Source organism: Jaculus jaculus, chromosome 6, assembly GCF_020740685.1.
Source record: "Jaculus jaculus isolate mJacJac1 chromosome 6, mJacJac1.mat.Y.cur, whole genome shotgun sequence".
NCBI lineage: Eukaryota > Metazoa > Chordata > Mammalia > Rodentia > Dipodidae > Jaculus > Jaculus jaculus.
This window is the reverse complement of record NC_059107.1, coordinates 1,485,173-1,503,477: the sequence shown is the minus strand read 5'-3', so window position 1 is coordinate 1,503,477 and position 18,305 is coordinate 1,485,173. Positions and strand designations below refer to the sequence as shown.

Below are 18,305 nucleotides of genomic sequence, written 5' to 3'. Positions count from 1 at the left end.
AGCTAAGTATGAGGAAAGGATGCCCCACCTTATCCGACACCAAACTCACGACCAAGGGCTGCATGTCCAGCTATGAGTAATATGCATGGGAGAAATAACTGCTGCAGAGGTAAAAGCTGACCTAAAAACTGTTTTAGTTCCATGATTTCACCTGACTTCTCATTCTGGGAAACATTCTAGGGGAGTTAAAAAGAAAGCAGTGACCAACTGCACAGAGCACTATACAAGAGCTGTAAATGAGAACTGCTGTCAGTGAATGTAAGGTGGCTTCATTCCAGTCAGAACATACACCAACATTTTAAAGACTTCCTGAAGTTACAAGACTTGCTGGTAAAACAGAGGCCTACGAATCCCAAGACACACCTTGAAATCAAATGTGTAATTCGTGTAAGGCATCAGGCCATTCTCATAGGCACTCTTTAACTTGAAACCATGAGTGATCCTTCCATTGGTCATTCCATTCTTCCCATTGCAGCTGAAGTTTGTGAGACTTTCATTGTATCTCAGTTCCTTAAAGTCTTTGTGGTTTGTTTCTACACCACCAGTGCTCAAATATTCCACAACACCTAAATGAAGAATGTACTTCTGTCACATATAATATACAGAAAACAATGTCCTAATGTCTCCAATGTCTTAACTTAACAGACTCATTTGAATCAACTTCTTTTTCCCCCAAGGGAGGGTCTCACTCTAGCCCAGGCTGACCTGCAATTCACTATGGAGTCTCAGAGTGGCCTCGAACTCACAGTGATCCTCCTACCTCTGCCTTCCGAGTGCTGGGATTAAAGGCATGCGCCACCATGCCCGGCTGAATCAACTTTTTTACAAAACTATAATCATAGTACAATGAATTCTTAACACTTTGCATTATTCATTTAAAACTGTTTTTATTTTTACTTTTTAATTAATCTTTTAAAATTTATTTGAGGGGGGAAAGGCAGAGAGAGAGAGAGAGAGAATGGGTGCACCAGGGTTATCAGCCACTGCAAACAAACTCCAGAAGCATGAGCCACCTTGTGCATCCGGCTTATGTAGGTCCTGGGGAATCAAACCTGGGTCCTTTGGCTTTGCAAGCAAGAACCTTAACCGCTAAACCATCTCCCCAGCCCTGAGACTGTTTTTATGTTTTGTTTTGTTTTTTGAGGTAGGGTTTTACTCTAGCCCAGGCTGACCTGAAATTCACTCTATATTCTCAGGGTGGCCTCAAACTCATGGTGATCTTCTACCTCAGCCTCTCGAGTGCTGGGATTAAAGGTGTGCACCACTACTCCCGGCTCCTGAAACTGTTTTGACACAAAGAGCTGTGTCTTTCCAAAACCTGCACTGGTTGTTTAAAACATATGGGTTGGAATATATTTGCTACACTAATTTCTTATTTTATAAAAATTCAAGCTTTTCCAATTTTTAGAAAGAATTAAAGATGCCACCACTATGTATTCTAAATTATTTACAGAGTATGCAATCCTACTCTTAGGATTTTGTGTCATAATAGTGTCAACTATGGAAGAGAATAGCATAAAGTTATAGAGCAACTTCACAATTCTGGACTCTATGTTCTTTAATTCCTGAATAAAATAAAATGGCTCTGCAAATATATTTTAATTATTTAACTAGCTAGCAAGATAGGACATTTATTCAAATGTTTACTACTAAAATGTGTTTTTTCTCCTTGTCCTGACTCAGATACTTTGTAGCTAGATAGATGGTAGAAAGAGAAATCACTAGAGAATAACACTAATTGCTTCAGACATAGTAATCCTCAACTCAATGAGATGCAACTAAAGTAGTATAGATGTCGGGTACTTTTATCTTCCTTAAAAACAAATTTTCAATTTTTTGAAACATAAAGAAAAATACTCCCCCTCTCCCCTCTATCTCTCTCCTCTCTAACTCTTGTATACTAGTTATCTTTTTCCTCAATTTCTTAGTGGACACTGACCTGTAACCCCCACTTCCAGCTTGGGCCTACCATCCACAATGAGCTTTTGATCAGAGAAACCTACAAGGTTTCCCAAAACAATGACAGACTTCTGTCAGAGTACTTGATGACCCACCAAAGGCCAGTGATAAGACCCTATTGCTGAAGACTCCATACACAGCTGATGCGTAAAATGGAATGACATGGCTGGAAGCCAGGAGAGAGTCAGTCCCCAGACAGTCAGCGTGTCTAGTGCCAGAAGGCGCTACATAGGCGACTGGGGGAAATGACCAAGATCTGTCCAAGCAACACATAACCGGATGTGATGCCCACACAAGTGCAATATTGGTACACAGCCATGGTGAGGAATCAATTGCTCTTGATTTGGCTAACTGATCCACTCAGTGGTACAAGACCCTTAGCTGGAGCTGGGAAACAAGTCAGAACCATACCCAAACACAAGTCCACTCTACAATATCAAGCTACCATCAATCACGGGGTATAAGAGGGCCTACACCTATCAAACTGTCTATCAAAAAAGTAAGTGTTATCTCAATTTTCCGGGTGCTAACTTACTCTCCGTTGGAGAATCTGCTTCTCTTTTCCAGATAGATGCAGACCCTAAGAAGAGAGCTGCCCCAACATACCTCAAAAGGGGCCCAACTGAAACTAAGGACAACTGGCGAAATAAGCAAGGGTGATGTTTTCCTGTGAACCGGATACCAGCACAAAGGGGAAGGAGATCAACGCAGAGAAAAATCAACTCCTACCAAATCAGAGAGCCAAAGCCTCAGAGGCCCCCAACACCTCAGCACTGAAGCAGACCAAAAATGAACCCAACATGGCTCAGGGAAATCTTGCGAAGAGGGGGCGGAAAGAATGTCAGAGTTACATGTTGGGTCATGATTTGCAGAGACATTTATCATCCTAATAATTGGGGGCTAACTCCACAATGCACGACCCATTTTCATTAACAAGGAGGGTCTAATGGGAGGGGGTAGATCACAGATGAGCCTAAATAATGGTACCAAACTGCCTGTATTCACTGAAAAGAAAACTAATAAATTAAATTAAAAAAAAAAAGAAAGAAAAATACTTTTATTCATTTCTTAAATGTATTATCTCTTAAATGTCCCCATTAATAAAACCGCATAGTCCATGTGTAGTGTCCTGACAACATGAGTTATTCAATGACTGCTACTGTATTAACAAATTTTCCATTAAAAAATATTTATTTGCTTATTTATGAGAGAGAGAGAGAGAGGGAGGGGGAGAGAGGGAGAGATTTTAGGTGTGTCAGGGACTCCAGCCACTGTAAATGAACTCCAGACACATGTGCCACCTTATGCATCTGGCTTAAGTGGGTCCTGGGAAATAGAACTTGGGTACTTTGGCTTTGTAAGCAACTGCCTTAACCATCTCTCCTCCCCTTCATTTGTTTCCTTCCTTCATTTCCTTCCTTTTTTTTAAAAAAAAATTTATATGAAAGAAAGAGGCACATGGGGGGGGGGGAAGAGAGAGGGAGGGAGAGAAAGGGCACATCAGGGCCTCCAGCCACTGCAAATGAACTCCAGATGCATGTGCCACCTTGTGCATCTGGCTTATGTGAGTCCTGTGGGAGTCGAACCTGGGTCCTTTGGCTTTGCAGACAAGTGCCTTACCCACTAAGCCATCTCTCTAGCCCCTTTGGTTTCTTCTTAATGGCTCTATCTATTGTGATGTAATATTGTTGGTATTCATCCATACACAAATGTATTCTTGTGTTTGAGAGTATGGACAAGGATCAGGAACAAAGGAAAAACTACCTAAAACAGCCAGATAGTTTGCTATTAAAAGGGCTTTGGTTTGTCCTCTGTAATACCTAAGGAAGAATTTTTATTTCGTATCTGGCTTTCTGAATTCTACTTTATGATTTAAAAAAAAAAAATCAAGATTCTTGCTTTTTTGATCAATAGATTTATGTAAGGACCTTAACCTCCATAGGTATATTTTGTTTTTATCACTGCAAAACCATTTAAGATTGTATAATATATTGTTAGTTAAATTTAACTACAATTCTATTACCACATGCTGGAATCACAAAGAAGCTATCTTACTAACTTTTCAGAGTCTGAATCATACATGCTTTGGAGTTAATTAAAGACAACTGTATGTTTCTCACAGGTCAGTTCAAATTATTGGACTGGAGCAGGGCGTGGTAAAATAGGCCTCATAGTGTCACCTACTTGGGAGGGAGGATTGCTTGAGTCTTATAGTTTGAGGCCAGCTGAGGCAACACAGCATGAACCCATCTCAAAAATAAAGCAAAAAAGGTAATCTCCATCTTCTTTGGGTATCCATAATACTACTTCCTTTTCAAAATAGTCTCCCTACCTCTGACCACCCCCTGCATAAGAACTATAAAACCTTCCCATGTATGGTACTACAAACTGAATTTTCATTTTGACTACATTTTGAATTATCAGGAAAAATGATTACAAAAACATTTCTCAGTCAAAAACCATCTATTCTGTATAAAATATTTTCCTCACCAGAGTCTGGCAAAGAATTTAGATCTGCACATAACACAAGTGGAATAGTTCCGATTTCCCCCTGCACATTGGACTTGAGGCTTCGAGTGGCTTTATCAATAATGTTCTTCACTTCTGAGAGGAACATCATTGTTTGTACCAACTTCACATCAGAGTATTCAGGGTCCCAATGCATATGAGCATTAGCCACAAGAATAAGTTGTTTCTCTGTTCCAAGATGTGGTTTTCCAGCTGTGTTAAGATAAAAAGAAAACAGATAATAATCTTCAATCTGCCTATAACTTCTTAAAGAGTCTAAAAGTAAGTGATATTTCAGTTTAAAAATATATACTAAAATTTATCTAATCATTCCTCACCTGGTCACTAAATCTGACATCCAACAAACCTGAAAAATTGTTATCTGGTTGGTGTTTCCTGCACTGAGGAACTCACTAGCTATACAGAGACAGCCTATTGATAGCTCAGTTTTTAGATGTCCTAACCCCCCCCCCACCCCCAGTCATTAAGTTTTTGCTTTTTCAGTACTGGGGGATGGAACAGTCCCTAGTATATACAGGCAAGTGTACTACTAGCAAGCACTGAGCTATACCTCCAGTCATGGGGTTTTATCTTTCCTGTTAACTACCCTTTTCAGTAAAGATTTCCAACTGAAATTCTTCAAATGACAGAAGTTTCAGTTCTCACAGCATGAAAGTCACTATAATATACTTTTGATTTGAAAGGTCTAGTTCCCAAACTCAAGACCTTTAACATAATTATTACAAGTAGGTCAGGAAGAAGAAGTTAGCTTACAGAATATCCTTGCTGACAAGAAATCATGGAAACATATGGAATTATTATCTCTGAGCAATTATTTTAATTACTATTTATTCCAACTGTTTCAAAAAATCATTTTTATCTTTATGCCTTCTCAAGGTTTGTAATTCTTTTCCAGGAAATGAATGATCATCTATAGCTGTGTGGTAGAAAAAAGATAGTGATATTTTAGAAAAGACAAATTCTCAGAGATTCTTCAGGTATCAGACAAGACCATTAATACATAATAAATAAAATTTCTGCTTTTGAAGATGTCTAATCAGAACTACTAAATTTTGGAGATCAAATTTATAGGAAGTGAAAGTCACTCACATGACATTTCAATCAATTCCTTTCGAAGCTCTAGCAGTACTGCAACTCCAATGTTATCTTTTGTCATGACTCTGTTCAGCATAGCTTCAGACCCTTCTGAATTTGCCATTGCTAGCTGATTAAATTCAACAGTGTGTTTCTGAACCAAAGTAAATCTAAAGCAAAAACAAATAAACACATACAAACATAGAATTGGGAGTACCAACGTACTATTAGCTTTATGGGAAAATGTGCTTCCCCAAACTACTTTTACCAGATAGAATGGCACTTTAATCACATTTTGGAAAATCCTCCACATTTAGTACCAAGCATCCCAAATCCATTTAAAGTTGTTTTTGAAATACCTTAACAACTTAATATAGTATAGTCACTCATCTTTTCTTTAGGTTGTTTTCAGTCTGTACTGTCACAAACCTTTGAAGTAACTTAATATAGTGTAGTCACTCATACTTTCTTGGGTAAAGGCTGAGTATTTCACCTTGTAATTTTTAACTAATTCTTTCCCAAAGTATGGACTTCCTTTATCATTGTAGAGAGAATGTTAATTTGTGGTATTAATGGTGAGTTAAATCCTTTGTAAACACTGAAGAATAGCAGCAAGTTAAGCATGCCTTTAAAGCAAGATTACTTCTAATAACGAAAAACGAACAAAACCCTGTAAGTTTTCAACAGTATAGTTCTTTCTTGAATATAGTGCTTCATTCTAATCTGTACACTCTACATCATTAGCCCTATTCTATACATACTGAAGGTATTTTCCTTTTAAAAAAATTAGGTGGGGACTAGGGAGATGATGCAGTGGATAAAGACACTCCTGTACAAGCATGAGTACCAGGTTTGGACACCTAGACTGTATGAAAGCCAGAAGCGGTGGCAAGCTTCTGTAATCCCTAACTGCCTACAGTGAGACGGGAGACAGTGAATAATGAGACCACCTCAAATGAGGTGCAAGGCAAGGACCAACCCTAAAGTTGTCCCCTGACCTACAAATCCACGGTGTGACACACACACACACACACACAGAGAAGAGAGACAGACTTACTTTTCTGTCTTGAAGAATATTGCACAGCCATCAACATGTTTCCTTTCTTGTTCTGACATTGTCCTAGCTCGAGACTTAGGACTAAAGAATCCATTATAGCCACGTTCTTTCAGTTCTACCAGAAAAAAACTGTAATACTGTTCTGTCTCAACTTCCTGAAAAAATTGTAAATAGTAAAGTTACTTCACAAGACAAAAATTACTCCAATGCTTTAACTCTTAAATACCTTTAAGAAAGTATTTTTCAACAGACTGAGCTAAAGATTGAAGAAGATAGAATCTTTACAATTTATCTAAAACCCATTAGAACATTTTGTCATTTTACAAGCACCAGGTGCCAAGGCCAGTTCTTTGCAGTTTACGAGTAATAAGATGAGAGAACATACATGTATGCATGTATATTTCTTTATTTCTTAAACGTGATTGGATAAGAATCATACAAAAAGAAGGAGCTTCAATTATCATACATTATGAATTTAGACCCATAAGAAAGCAACTTGACTAAGACTGTATAAAAGCCAAAGTTTTGGGCTGGAGAAGTGGCTCTGCAGTTAAGGCAACACCTAACAACCTACATTCAGTTCCTCAGCACCCACATAAAGGCGGGTGCATAAAGTGCTAGATGCACCTGGAGTTTGTATGCAGTGGCTTGAAGCACCCATTCTGTCTCCCTCTACTTGCAAATAAATAAATAATTTTTTAAAAGCCCAAGTTTCTGTGCATAAGGTCCAGTCCCTTCCCCAGTATGTACCAGTCATTCTAATTATATCCAGGCAATGTCACAACCTCAGTAACAAAGCCACCCAAGTAAATTTAGTATACAGAGACAATGGAGGTGAAGAAGGGTGAATATGGTAAATATAGCTCAGTGTGGTGGTTTGCAAATGCTCTCCATAATCTCAGCTATTTTTGATTAAGCTTCCTACTTAGTCCTTAGTCAGAGGGAGGCCTGCTGGAGGAGGTGTGTCATTTGAGGTAGATCTTGAGTCCAGCATACCGTGGGTTCAGAGCCGCCTTCTTCTGTAATGAGGAAGCTTACCCTAAAATAAATCTTTTCCTCACATAAGCTGCTGCTGGTTAGATGTCTGTCCCAGCAATGAGAAATAACTACAACATACAACATTGCAAAGCAAGGTAGTTACTGCTCCTACACAAAACAGAAAAGGCCAGGATTTTAAGAACTGCTGAATCTAGTATTTCAAATGTGCCAGTACAGTATATTCTAGTGTAATTGCTTCTTGTTTTAGGAAAGTTGAAAGTCATCTGCATGACTTACCTGAAGACTTACAATATCAGCATTGCAGTTCAAGATTTCTTGAATAATGGCCTTTTTTCTGTAGTCCCAATTTAGTGCCCATGATGGACAGTAGCCGTACAACTGCCGGGTCGCATATTTATCACAAAGAACATTATAGCACATGACAGAAAACAAAGCTGCAGGAAAGATAACTTCACTTATTCATACACATGGCAAAAAAATAAATAATTTATTTCAGTAGTAGTGTCTCCTCAATGTTAAGTCTGACATTAATCACTCAACCTATAGTCACTGAAGAGCTACTACTTGACCTGGAGATAAAAGATGGATAATGAAAGGACATATATGTGAACCAATGTACAATGTATTTCTTATCTACTATAGAAGCTAAAAAAAATTTCCAACCCGATTCCTCATTTTTGTAATCATGCCACCAACTGTTAATGTAGGATATGGTAAATTAGCAAGTAATCTCCTCAATAGGCAATAGTCTAGTTTGTTTCTATAGAGCAACTATAGGTGTAACTTGGAGATATACTATGACTTTGGCTCTAAAACACAGCAACAAAGCATATCACATAGATTATTTTGAGTTTCCTAGTACAGATAACAAGTTATATTTACACTATAACAAGTGTGTAACAGCATTATGTCTTAAAAATATTTTACTGCTAAAGTGTTAACTGAACTTCTGAAAAAATAGCAATTATAGACTGACTTATCACAGGGTTTCCATTAAAAAATAAAAAGACCTTGGACTGGAGAGATAGCTGAGTGGTTAAAGCACTAACTTGTAAAGCCAAAGAACTCATGTTCCACTCCCCAGATCCCACATAAGCCAGACACATGCACGTCACACACACAAAAGGTGGCACATGTGTCTAGAGTTCGATTACAGTGGCTGGAGGCCCTGGCATGCCAATTCTCTCTCACACACACACACTTCTCACTCTCTCACGCACATGCCAGTCTGTTGGGCTTGCCTCAAAAAAAAAAAAGGTGGTGGGGTAGGCTGGAAAGTTGGAGAGAGAGCTTTGCAGTTAAGGTGGTTGCCTACAAAGCCTAAAGACCCATGTTCAATTCCATAGTACCCACATAAGACTGATATACAAGGTGGTGCAAGCATTTGAAATTCATTTGCAGGAGCCAGAGGTCCCGGCATGCCCATTCTGTCTGTCTGTCCCCCTGCCCTACTCATATAAAAAATAAAAAATGTTAAAAAGGACTGGAGAGATGGCTTGGTGGTTAAGGTGCTTGCCTGCAAAGCTTAAGGACCCAGGTTCAATTCCCCAGGACCCATGTTAGCCAGATGCACAAAGTGGTATATGCATCTGGAGTTCATTTACAGGGGCTGAAGGCCCTGGCATGCCCATTCTCTCTATACGCCTCTTTCTCACATAAATTAAAGCAAATAGTCATGAAACAAGGTACGTCTTGTTAATTCATGAAAAAAGAAAGTAGTATCATATTCCAAATCCTGTTACACAGCCCATGGGGGTTCTCAAACTATTTTTGTAAAATTTAGGTTCAAAGGAGGTTAGGGGTGATTTTCTTTCAAGTAAGAAAGCTATCCTATAATTCTGTAATGTCAAATACATTTGGAACATATTAACATTTGAAAACTTTTGGTGTGTTTACTAATTGAGCTTGATCAATGTATGGCAGGCTTTCTCACCAGTGGCACTTATGATGTTCCGAGTAGTGAGTCTTTGCTAGGGAGCTAGGGCTATGTACTGCAGGGTGGCCAGCAGCATCCGCAGCCTCTACCCTTACACACCAGTACTATCCCCCCTTTCTGAGGACACTGCTAAATGTCCTCTAGAGAGTAAAACTGCCCTATGTTGAGAAGCATTTTATAGAGTGAAGTACTCATTATTACCTCCCAAACCACTTAACTTACTAAGAATTCTACTTTAATGTTGACCACAGCTTGAAGTATGCCAACAATGCTGCTCAACAGTATTATTATAGCTAGGGGACAGGTGAGATAGCTCTGATGGTAAAGGGCTTGCCTCACAACAGTTTAAAAAAAAAAAAATCAGATACAGTAGCACCCGTTTGTAATCCCAGTGCTGGGGATGTGAAGATAGGATTCCTAGGGCTTCTTGGCCAGTCAGTCTAGCCTAACTGGTAAGCACCAGGCCACTGAGAGATCCTTTCTCAAAAGGATGTGGATGGTATTCATGAGGATAATGCCTATAGCTGTCTTCTTGCCTCCATGTACATAAACGTGCGTGCGCACACACACACACACACACACACACACACGAGTCTTAGGCCTATCAAGACCAGATGAACCTAAAAGTTAAAAAAATCAGGGCTACCAACCAGTTGGCCTTGTTCTGTCTGGTTCTTGTAACATGATCCAAGATCTTGGAGGTGGTTGTTCATTTGAAACTATTTGAATATAGAAAACAAAATTAAGCAATGTTCTTACATGTTTTCCTAGTAAAAAAGCTTAAATAAATGACTACTTACTTCTTTTTGCAGTACCTGACAAATTATCAAGCAAATAGTTCAGTAGCCTTCTTGTTCCATCAGGTTCCATGTACAGGTTTACAATATCCTGGGTAAGTGGATTTCCTGGAAATATTTTAAAAATAGGTTAAACTAAGTACAAAAATATTTCAAAACTGAAAACTATATCAAAGTTATTACCTAAACACCATACACACAAAAACAGATTTTATGTAACAATGCTATAGCTACTAATAACATATGCCAAATTATATAAATTATCTGCACAGATTTTTTAATTTGAAAAATAAAATTTATATTTTATGGAAGTATTCAAAAATGATTATAATTAATGGAGTGAAGTCAATCTAGAAGTGTGCTATAATGTTCTACACTTGACTCTGCTTAACAAATAATTTTGTGTGTATACATTGTGGCAGGGAGGTCAGAGGGCAACTTTATGTATCTTTCTTCAGGTGTCATCATTGAGACAGGGTCTCACTGGTCTGCAACTCACTAAGCAGGCCAGACTAGCTGTGTACAGGGATCTGTGTGTGTCTGCCTCATCAGCACTGGGATTGCATGTGAATGACACACTTATTTTGTTTTTAATTAAAACAGGTTATGGGGCTTTAACAAGCCATGTGCTTTATCAATACAGCCATTTCCCCAAAATTCCAACATTTGCAACAAGAGATCAAAAGTGAGTAAAACAGGGCTGGAGAGATGGCTTAGCGGTTAGGGTGCTTGCCTGTGAAGCCTAAAGATGTTCTACACTCCAGATCCCATGTTAGCCAGAAGCACAGAGGTGAGGCAAGCGCAAGATCACACATGCCCACCTTGTGGCACAAGCATCTGGAGTTCAATTGTGGTGGCTAAGGCCCTGGAACACCAACTCTCCATTTCTTCTCTCTCTCAAAAAGGGGTGTGGGAGTTGGATAGGTTAGTGGTTAAGGCGCTTGCCTGCAAAACTGAAGGACCTCAGTTCAATTCCCCAGGACCCACATAAAGCCAGATGCACAAGGTGGTGCATGTATCTAGTTTGTTTGCAGTGGCTGGAGGCCCTGGTGCACCCATTCTCTCTCCCTGTCTTTCTCAAATAAATAAATAAAAAATAATTTTAAGTGAGTAAAAGACCTGGGATTTCTGGTCAAGACGGCAGACTCAAAACCACACTAGACATACATCAGGGGTGAGATCAGGCAAGAACAGGAGAGCTCCAGTACTAGTAGGCCTTAAAGAACTTCCACTGGGTGGGCACAGGGGTGCATGTTACAGAATCTGCCAATTCCTATACACTCTGGGGCACAGCTAGGGAAAAACCACAGACTGGAGTGAGCTGGTGCCTAACCTGGCCAGCTGAGTTCAGATGGGCAGGGCAGTCTAGTGATGGTTCTTCCTCCATACCAGTCCATTGAGCGGGTACACACTCTGTGGGAGGCGGGGCCCACATTTTCACACAAGTGCCTCGCCAGCAGATGCCTGTACTGCCTACTGGGAGGATCCCAGCACCTCCGCCCACTCCCACCTGACCCCCATGCCTTGGGTTCCCATGGCATCAGATCCAGGGCCAATACTTTTGTCCCAACCCCACCGCTGGCCACTGTGAGTTTCCACGGTGCCAAAGCCAGGACCCGCACTCCCCCCACCCTGCACATTCTTACAGTATCCAGAGCCCACACTTCTGCCCCACTCTGTGCAGCCGGTCCCTGGGGTCCCCATAGTGCTAGAACTAGGGCCCATGCTTCTGCCTGCCCTGCACCACTGGCCTGTGTGCACCCCCAGGGTGCCGGGTCCAGAGCCCACACTTCTGCCCCTCCCCCCCCCGTCCTTGTGACTCTGGTACCTGGGCTCCCTGGGTGCTGGCCTCAGCAGGTCTTTCTAGCCGCTGATCACCTCTGCACACCTGAACCCCCACACAAGCCGCACCCTCAACCTTACAGAGCCTATAAAGGCAAATTCTTGCTCTTCCTTCTTAAAAACAACAACAACAACAACAACAACAACAACAAACCCACAAAAAGTAACAAACTGAGAGATCTCCAACAAGATTGCCTAGTCCCATAAGGGAAGTCTCCAATGAAAACATAGAGGAGAAAACAGGAATAGAATGACAAAATGAAAACACAGTAAGCAATATGACCCTGACCAATCAAATCACTGAACTGGAAGCAAATAATCAAAACACCAATAATGCATATGTGAAATTACATGCTTTCATCACCAAACTTAACTTTATGGAAGAAATACAGAGACCTCAAAAGAGATAAATGAATTAAGTGAATCAACAAATACAGGATCTCAATAACCAACTGTTTAAGTTTAATGAAAACATGATTCAATGTAAGAATGAATTTCAAGAAGCATCAACAAAATCAAACCATGACCTGACACTAGAACTCAACAAAGGGATGGATACAATATAAAAAAATACAACAGAAAACAAAAATCAAATAGAGCTTATAAAAGACTGTAGAAACCATCACTAATGGAGTTATTCATGTGGAGGACAGAACCTCACATCTGGCAGACAAGGCAGAAGAAATTTCTCAGGAGTGCAAAAACACGGATAACTTTAAAAAATCAGGTGAATAGAACATTAGGGAATGGTGGGATACACTATAAAATGACCAAACATCCAGATCATGGGTATACCAGAAGGGGAAGAAATTTAAGTCAAAGGCATGGAGATCATATTCAACAAAATCACTGAAGAAAACTTTCTCACTCTCTCAAGAGACCCATCCATATATAATAAGCTCACAGAACATCAAACAAACTGGACCAAAGAAGAAACTCTCCAAGGCACAGCATAGTTAAAACCCTAAAAAAATAGGCTGGAGAGAGAGCTTAGAGGTTAAGATGCTTGCCTGTGAAGCAAAGGACCCATGTTTGACTCTTCAGGTCCCATACAAACCAGATGCACAAGATGACCCAAGCATGCAAGGTCACACATGCACACAAGGTGGCACACGTGTCTAGAGTTTGACTGCAGTGGTTGGAATTGGTGCACTGATTCTTTCTCTTCCCCCTACCCCCCCTCTCGCATACAAAAGCCAGTCTGTTGGGTTTTCCTCAAAAACAAAAACAAAAACAAAAAACAGGGCTGGAGAGATAGCTTAGCAGTTAAGCACTTGCTTGTGAAGCCTAAGGACCCTGGTTCAAGGCTCTATTCCCCAGGACCCACGTTAACAAGATGCCCAAGGGGTCACATGCATCTGGGGTTCGTATGCAGTGGCTGGGGGCCCTGGCGTACCCATTCTCTCTCTCTCTGCCTCTTTCTCTCTGTCACTCTCAAATAAAAATAAACAAAAAATTAAAAAAAAAAACAACAAACAAACCTAAAAAACAAAAAAAGAGAGTGCTAAAAGCAGCAAGAGAGAACTCAAAACATACAAAGGCAATCCCTTGAGAATTGCCCCAAACTTTTCAATATAAACCCTGAAAGCCAGAAGGGCTTGGAATAAGAGCACTTCAAAGTCTAAAATACTATAGCTTCCAACCCAAACTACTGTACCCAGCAAAAGTATCCTTCATAATAGATGGTAAAACGCAAATCTTCCATGATAAAAGCCAGCTCTATGACAACAGGAACACAAAGCCAAACCTACAGAAAATACCTCTGGGAATACTCCACACAGAAGTGTTGAATAACCAACCTCAAGAGCCTATAAGAACATAACAGCCAAAACTAGAACATGCATGAACATGTACAAAGCCCAAGAAAGCAACAAATTCCATAACGCCTCCAACACTGCAAGAATTAAATTATAATCTTAAATATTAATGGTCATAACTCAGCCATCAAAAGATGCAAGTTAACAGGGTAGATCAGAAAAGTGGACCCTTTTATCCGCTGTCTTCAAGAAACCCACCTCACCACTCAGGGTAGACAACTCCTTGGGGTGAAAGAATGGAAAATGATTTTCCAAGAAAATGGAAATATGAGGGTGTGGCTATATTAATATCTGACAAAATAGACGTCAAACCAAAAGAAAAGAAGGACAAAGAAGGACAATTCTAAATTTTTAAAAAAATTATTTAAGATAGAGGGAACACAAGGCAGAGAGAATGGGTGCACCAGGGCTTCTTGCCACTGCAAATAAACTCCAGACGCAGGAGCCACTTTGAGCTCCTGGATTTATGAGGGTACTGGAGAATCAAACCTGGGTCCTTCGGCTTTGCTGGCAAGCATCTTAACTGCTAAGCCATTTCTCCAGCCCCTAGGAGGACACTTTTCACTCATCAAGGGAACAACCCAACAAGAGGACATCACAACCATTATATACACCAAACACAGGTGCACATTTTGTAAAAACAAAATCTACTCAACAACAAACCAGAAATAAACCCCCAAACCATAGTAGTGGACTTCAATACCCCACTATGATCAGTAGGCAGATCATCCATGCAGAAACTGAGGACACGAGAAGATGGAAAGACCTTCCGTGCTCCTGGATAGATAGAATTAATATACGAAAAGCAATGTATAGACTCAAGGCAATACCAATAAAATTCCCAGCATCATTCTTCACAGAAAAAGAAGAAGAAAAATCTTAAAATTCACATGGAATGCAGAAGGTCTCAGATATCCAAAAATATCCTCAGCAAAATAAACACCTTTAGAAGTATCACCATACCTGATCTAAAGCTACAGTATAAATCCATACTAACAAAAAACAGCATGATACTGGCATAAAAACAGACATACAGAGCAATGGAACAGAATTAGAGATCCAGCCCTTAGTTCAAGTAACTATAGTTACTTGATCTTTGACACAGGTACCAACAACATACACTGGAGTTTAGTTGCAGTGGCCAGAAGTCCTGATGTACCCATTCTCTCTCACTTAAATAAATAAATAAATACATAAACAGGTAGATAGATAATTGCCATGAGTATGAAGCCACCCTGGTACAACATAGTGAATTCCAGGTCAGCCTGGGCTATAGTAAAACCCTGCCTCAAAAACCAAATAAATAAATAAAATATATATTTTTAAAAAAGTAATCCAGCCAGGCATGATAGAGCATGCCTTTAGTCTTAGCCCTTGGGAGCCTGAGTTAGGAGGACAGCTGCAAAAAAACTTTTATTTATTTGCGAGCAGAGAGGGAAGAGAGAGAGAGAATGAATAGGCACACCAGGGCATCCTGCCACTGTAAACTCTGGAATTCCAGATGCATGTGCCACTTTGTGAATCTGGCTTTTATGTAACATTTTGAAGCAACATTACAGAATTATATTGGTTGTCAGAAGACAGAGTTGAAAAGGGTGAAAGAAAAAGTGGGCAAGCCACTGATGCAAGAGTGCTGACTGTTATGGGGATAACCAACTGCTCTATGATGAGATTTGAGGCCAGCTCCACAACAGGGAATTCATGCCTGGTACTAAAGACCTGAGCCTATGGCTGGGAGGGTCATAGGCCCTAGGGGAGGACTACCATCATTGTTTGGCTAACTGGATATGTTGTGCCCATCAAAACACCCTCTAAATACTTATGTTTGTGCCCATAGATTAGTGTTGCTCTTACCTTTGGCAGGGGAGCTTCCCCCTTGTGCAAATGGTGGTGACTACCTGAAAACTCAAAACTCACTTAAAGGCTGAGAATGTACTATTGGATGCTCAGCTCTAAATAAGACATCTCTATTAATCACATCCTCCAAGACTCAAGGGATACTACAGACGTGGGTGCAGAAAGAATCTAAGAACCAGAGGATGGGAAGGAGTGCTCTGAAACTCCTTCCAGACATGAAGTAGCCATTGCATTTATGACCTATAACTATCACTAACTACACAAGACCTGCATAGTAAGCCCATCAACATTTTGTCATGGATGGTAGAGGATAGCAAAAAGAAACAAAATGACATCAAAATAGAAGTGGGATTAGTAGGAAAGGATTCAATGGAAGGGGGAATTGGCTAATATCTGTCTGTGACTGGTTAACTTCAGGAAATGTTCTGCATCTTCCTTATTCTGTTTGTGATAGGACCATTAGGGAAGATTGTGTAAATAACATAAAGATTGCTCTGTGGACCACAAACATATCAAAATAAAGTTTAATTTGTAAAAATGTAAATAAATACCTAGAGTCATAGTCCCACCTTTCACTGTAGCACGCTTTTGAAGAACATGGAAAAAATTTGAAGGGGAATTAAAAAGTGAAGCATGCTAGCACTATATAATTAACTTTAAACAGATAACTGATTCATGAAGCAGAAATACTTCAGCCGGGCGTGGTGGTGCACGCCTTTAATCCCAGCACTTGGGAGGCAGAGGTAGGAGGATCGCTGTGAGTTCAAGGCCACCCTGAGACTCCATAGTGAATTCCAGGTCAGCCTGGGCTAGAGTGAGACCCTACCTCAAAAAACCAAAAAAAAAAAAAAAAAAAAAAAAAAAAAGAAATACTTCAACTCTAAAAGAATGCATGACGAAGTAAACTGGAATGATTCTAAGCTAAGTGACATAGTCTCTTCTAAAAACAAGAGCTCTGAGATACCAATGACAGTTTTTCAGAGGGAGCAAGGATGACATAACCGACTTAAGAAACAGCTAGCCCAACATTAGGGTAACACATGTAATAAGTTCAGAAAAATATCAAAATTTGCTCAAAAAGGAGATACCTGGGAAAATAAGACTGCTAGTATATATATATATATATATATATATATATATATATATATATATATAAAATTGTCCAGTAGGATATCTGTAATAATCAAGTGTCTCTGTGACACTGTATCTCCAATGAACAAAGAGAAGATGCAAAATAGAAAACACTAAAAAGTTCTTTTTGAAATAGAACCATCACCATCACATCACCAGATCACACAACCCTGCCTCTCCTGAGAACTTACTTTCAGAAGCTTTTATGCACAATGTATCAATTTGAAGAGTTGTTTCCAACGACCTTAACCTCAGTTTCAAGTCCTTAACAAATATGGATTATAGTTTCATTTATAAAACCTTGAAATGGAAAGACATACAATAGCATTCCCAAACATGCAAGTAATGTGAATGACTGCAAAGCTGATGTGCAGTGAATCTGAATTACATACACACTATAAACATGCATTTGTATTTTTCAAATACAGTTTTTTGTTTTTTTTTTTTTTGAGGTAGGGTTAACTGTAGTACAGGCTAACCTGGAATTTACTATGTCTCAGGGTAGTCTTGAACTCATAGCCATCCTCGTATTTCTGTCTCCCAAGTGCTGGGATTTTAAAGGAATGCACCATCACACCAGCTTTGAATACTATTTTTAAAAAAATTTTTGTTACTTTTTATTTAGTTATTTGAGAGTGACAGACAGAGAAAGCGGCAGATAGAGAGAGAAAGAGAGGATGGGCGCACCAGGGCCCCCAGCCACTGCAAAGGAACTCCAGATGCGTGCGCTCCCTTAAGCATTTGGCTAATGTGGGTCCTGGGGAATCGAGCCTCGAACCAGGGTCCTTAGGCTTCACAGGCAAGCACTTAACCGCTAAGCCAGCTCTCCAGCCCTGAATACTATTTTTTAAAAATTATTTATTTATTTATTTGAGAGCGACAGACACAGAGAGAAAGACAGATAGAGGGAGGGAGAGAGAGAATGGGCGCGCCAGGGCTTCCAGCCTCTGCAAATGAACTCCAGATGCGTGCGCCCCCTTGTGCATCTGGCTAATGTGGGACCTGGGGAACTGAGCCTTGAACCAGGGTCCTTAGGCTTCACAGGCAAGCGCTTAACCGCTAAGCCAGCTCTCCAGCCCTGAATACTATGTTTATGACAGACCAAATGGATGGATAATGTGGTGGTATGATGCAGGTGTCCCCCATAAACTTAGGTGATCTGAATGCTAGGTTCCCAGCTGATGGAGATTTAGGAATTAATGCTTCCTGGAGGGAGTGTGTTGTTGGGGGTGGGCTTATGGGTGTTAAAGCCAGCTTTCCCATACCAGCAATACTCTCCTGTTGCTATTGTCCAGTTTATGTGGGCT

The 18,305-nt window shown here is 40.1% G+C and overlaps 1 protein-coding gene across 6 annotated transcripts in view; it reads right to left on the bottom strand.

Annotated features, from left to right (window-relative positions):
* Cnot6 (CCR4-NOT transcription complex subunit 6) overlaps positions 1–18,305 on the bottom strand; it is a 67,471-nt gene that overhangs the window by 5,709 nt on the left and 43,457 nt on the right. For 4 of the 6 annotated variants that reach the window (XM_045151861.1, XM_045151862.1, XM_045151863.1 and 1 more), the window contains exons 5-11: positions 10,355–10,459; positions 10,205–10,273; positions 7,895–8,052; positions 6,620–6,774; positions 5,578–5,732; positions 4,450–4,680; positions 364–566 (exon numbers count right to left, since the gene is read on the bottom strand). In XM_045151861.1, the coding sequence (XP_045007796.1) occupies positions 364–566; positions 4,450–4,680; positions 5,578–5,732; positions 6,620–6,774; positions 7,895–8,052; positions 10,205–10,273; positions 10,355–10,459 (1,076 nt within the window). The remainder of the gene's footprint in view (positions 1–363; positions 567–4,449; positions 4,681–5,577; positions 5,733–6,619; positions 6,775–7,894; positions 8,053–10,204; positions 10,274–10,354; positions 10,460–18,305) is intronic. The other 2 variants (XM_045151864.1, XM_045151865.1) reach the window with 2 other exon arrangements.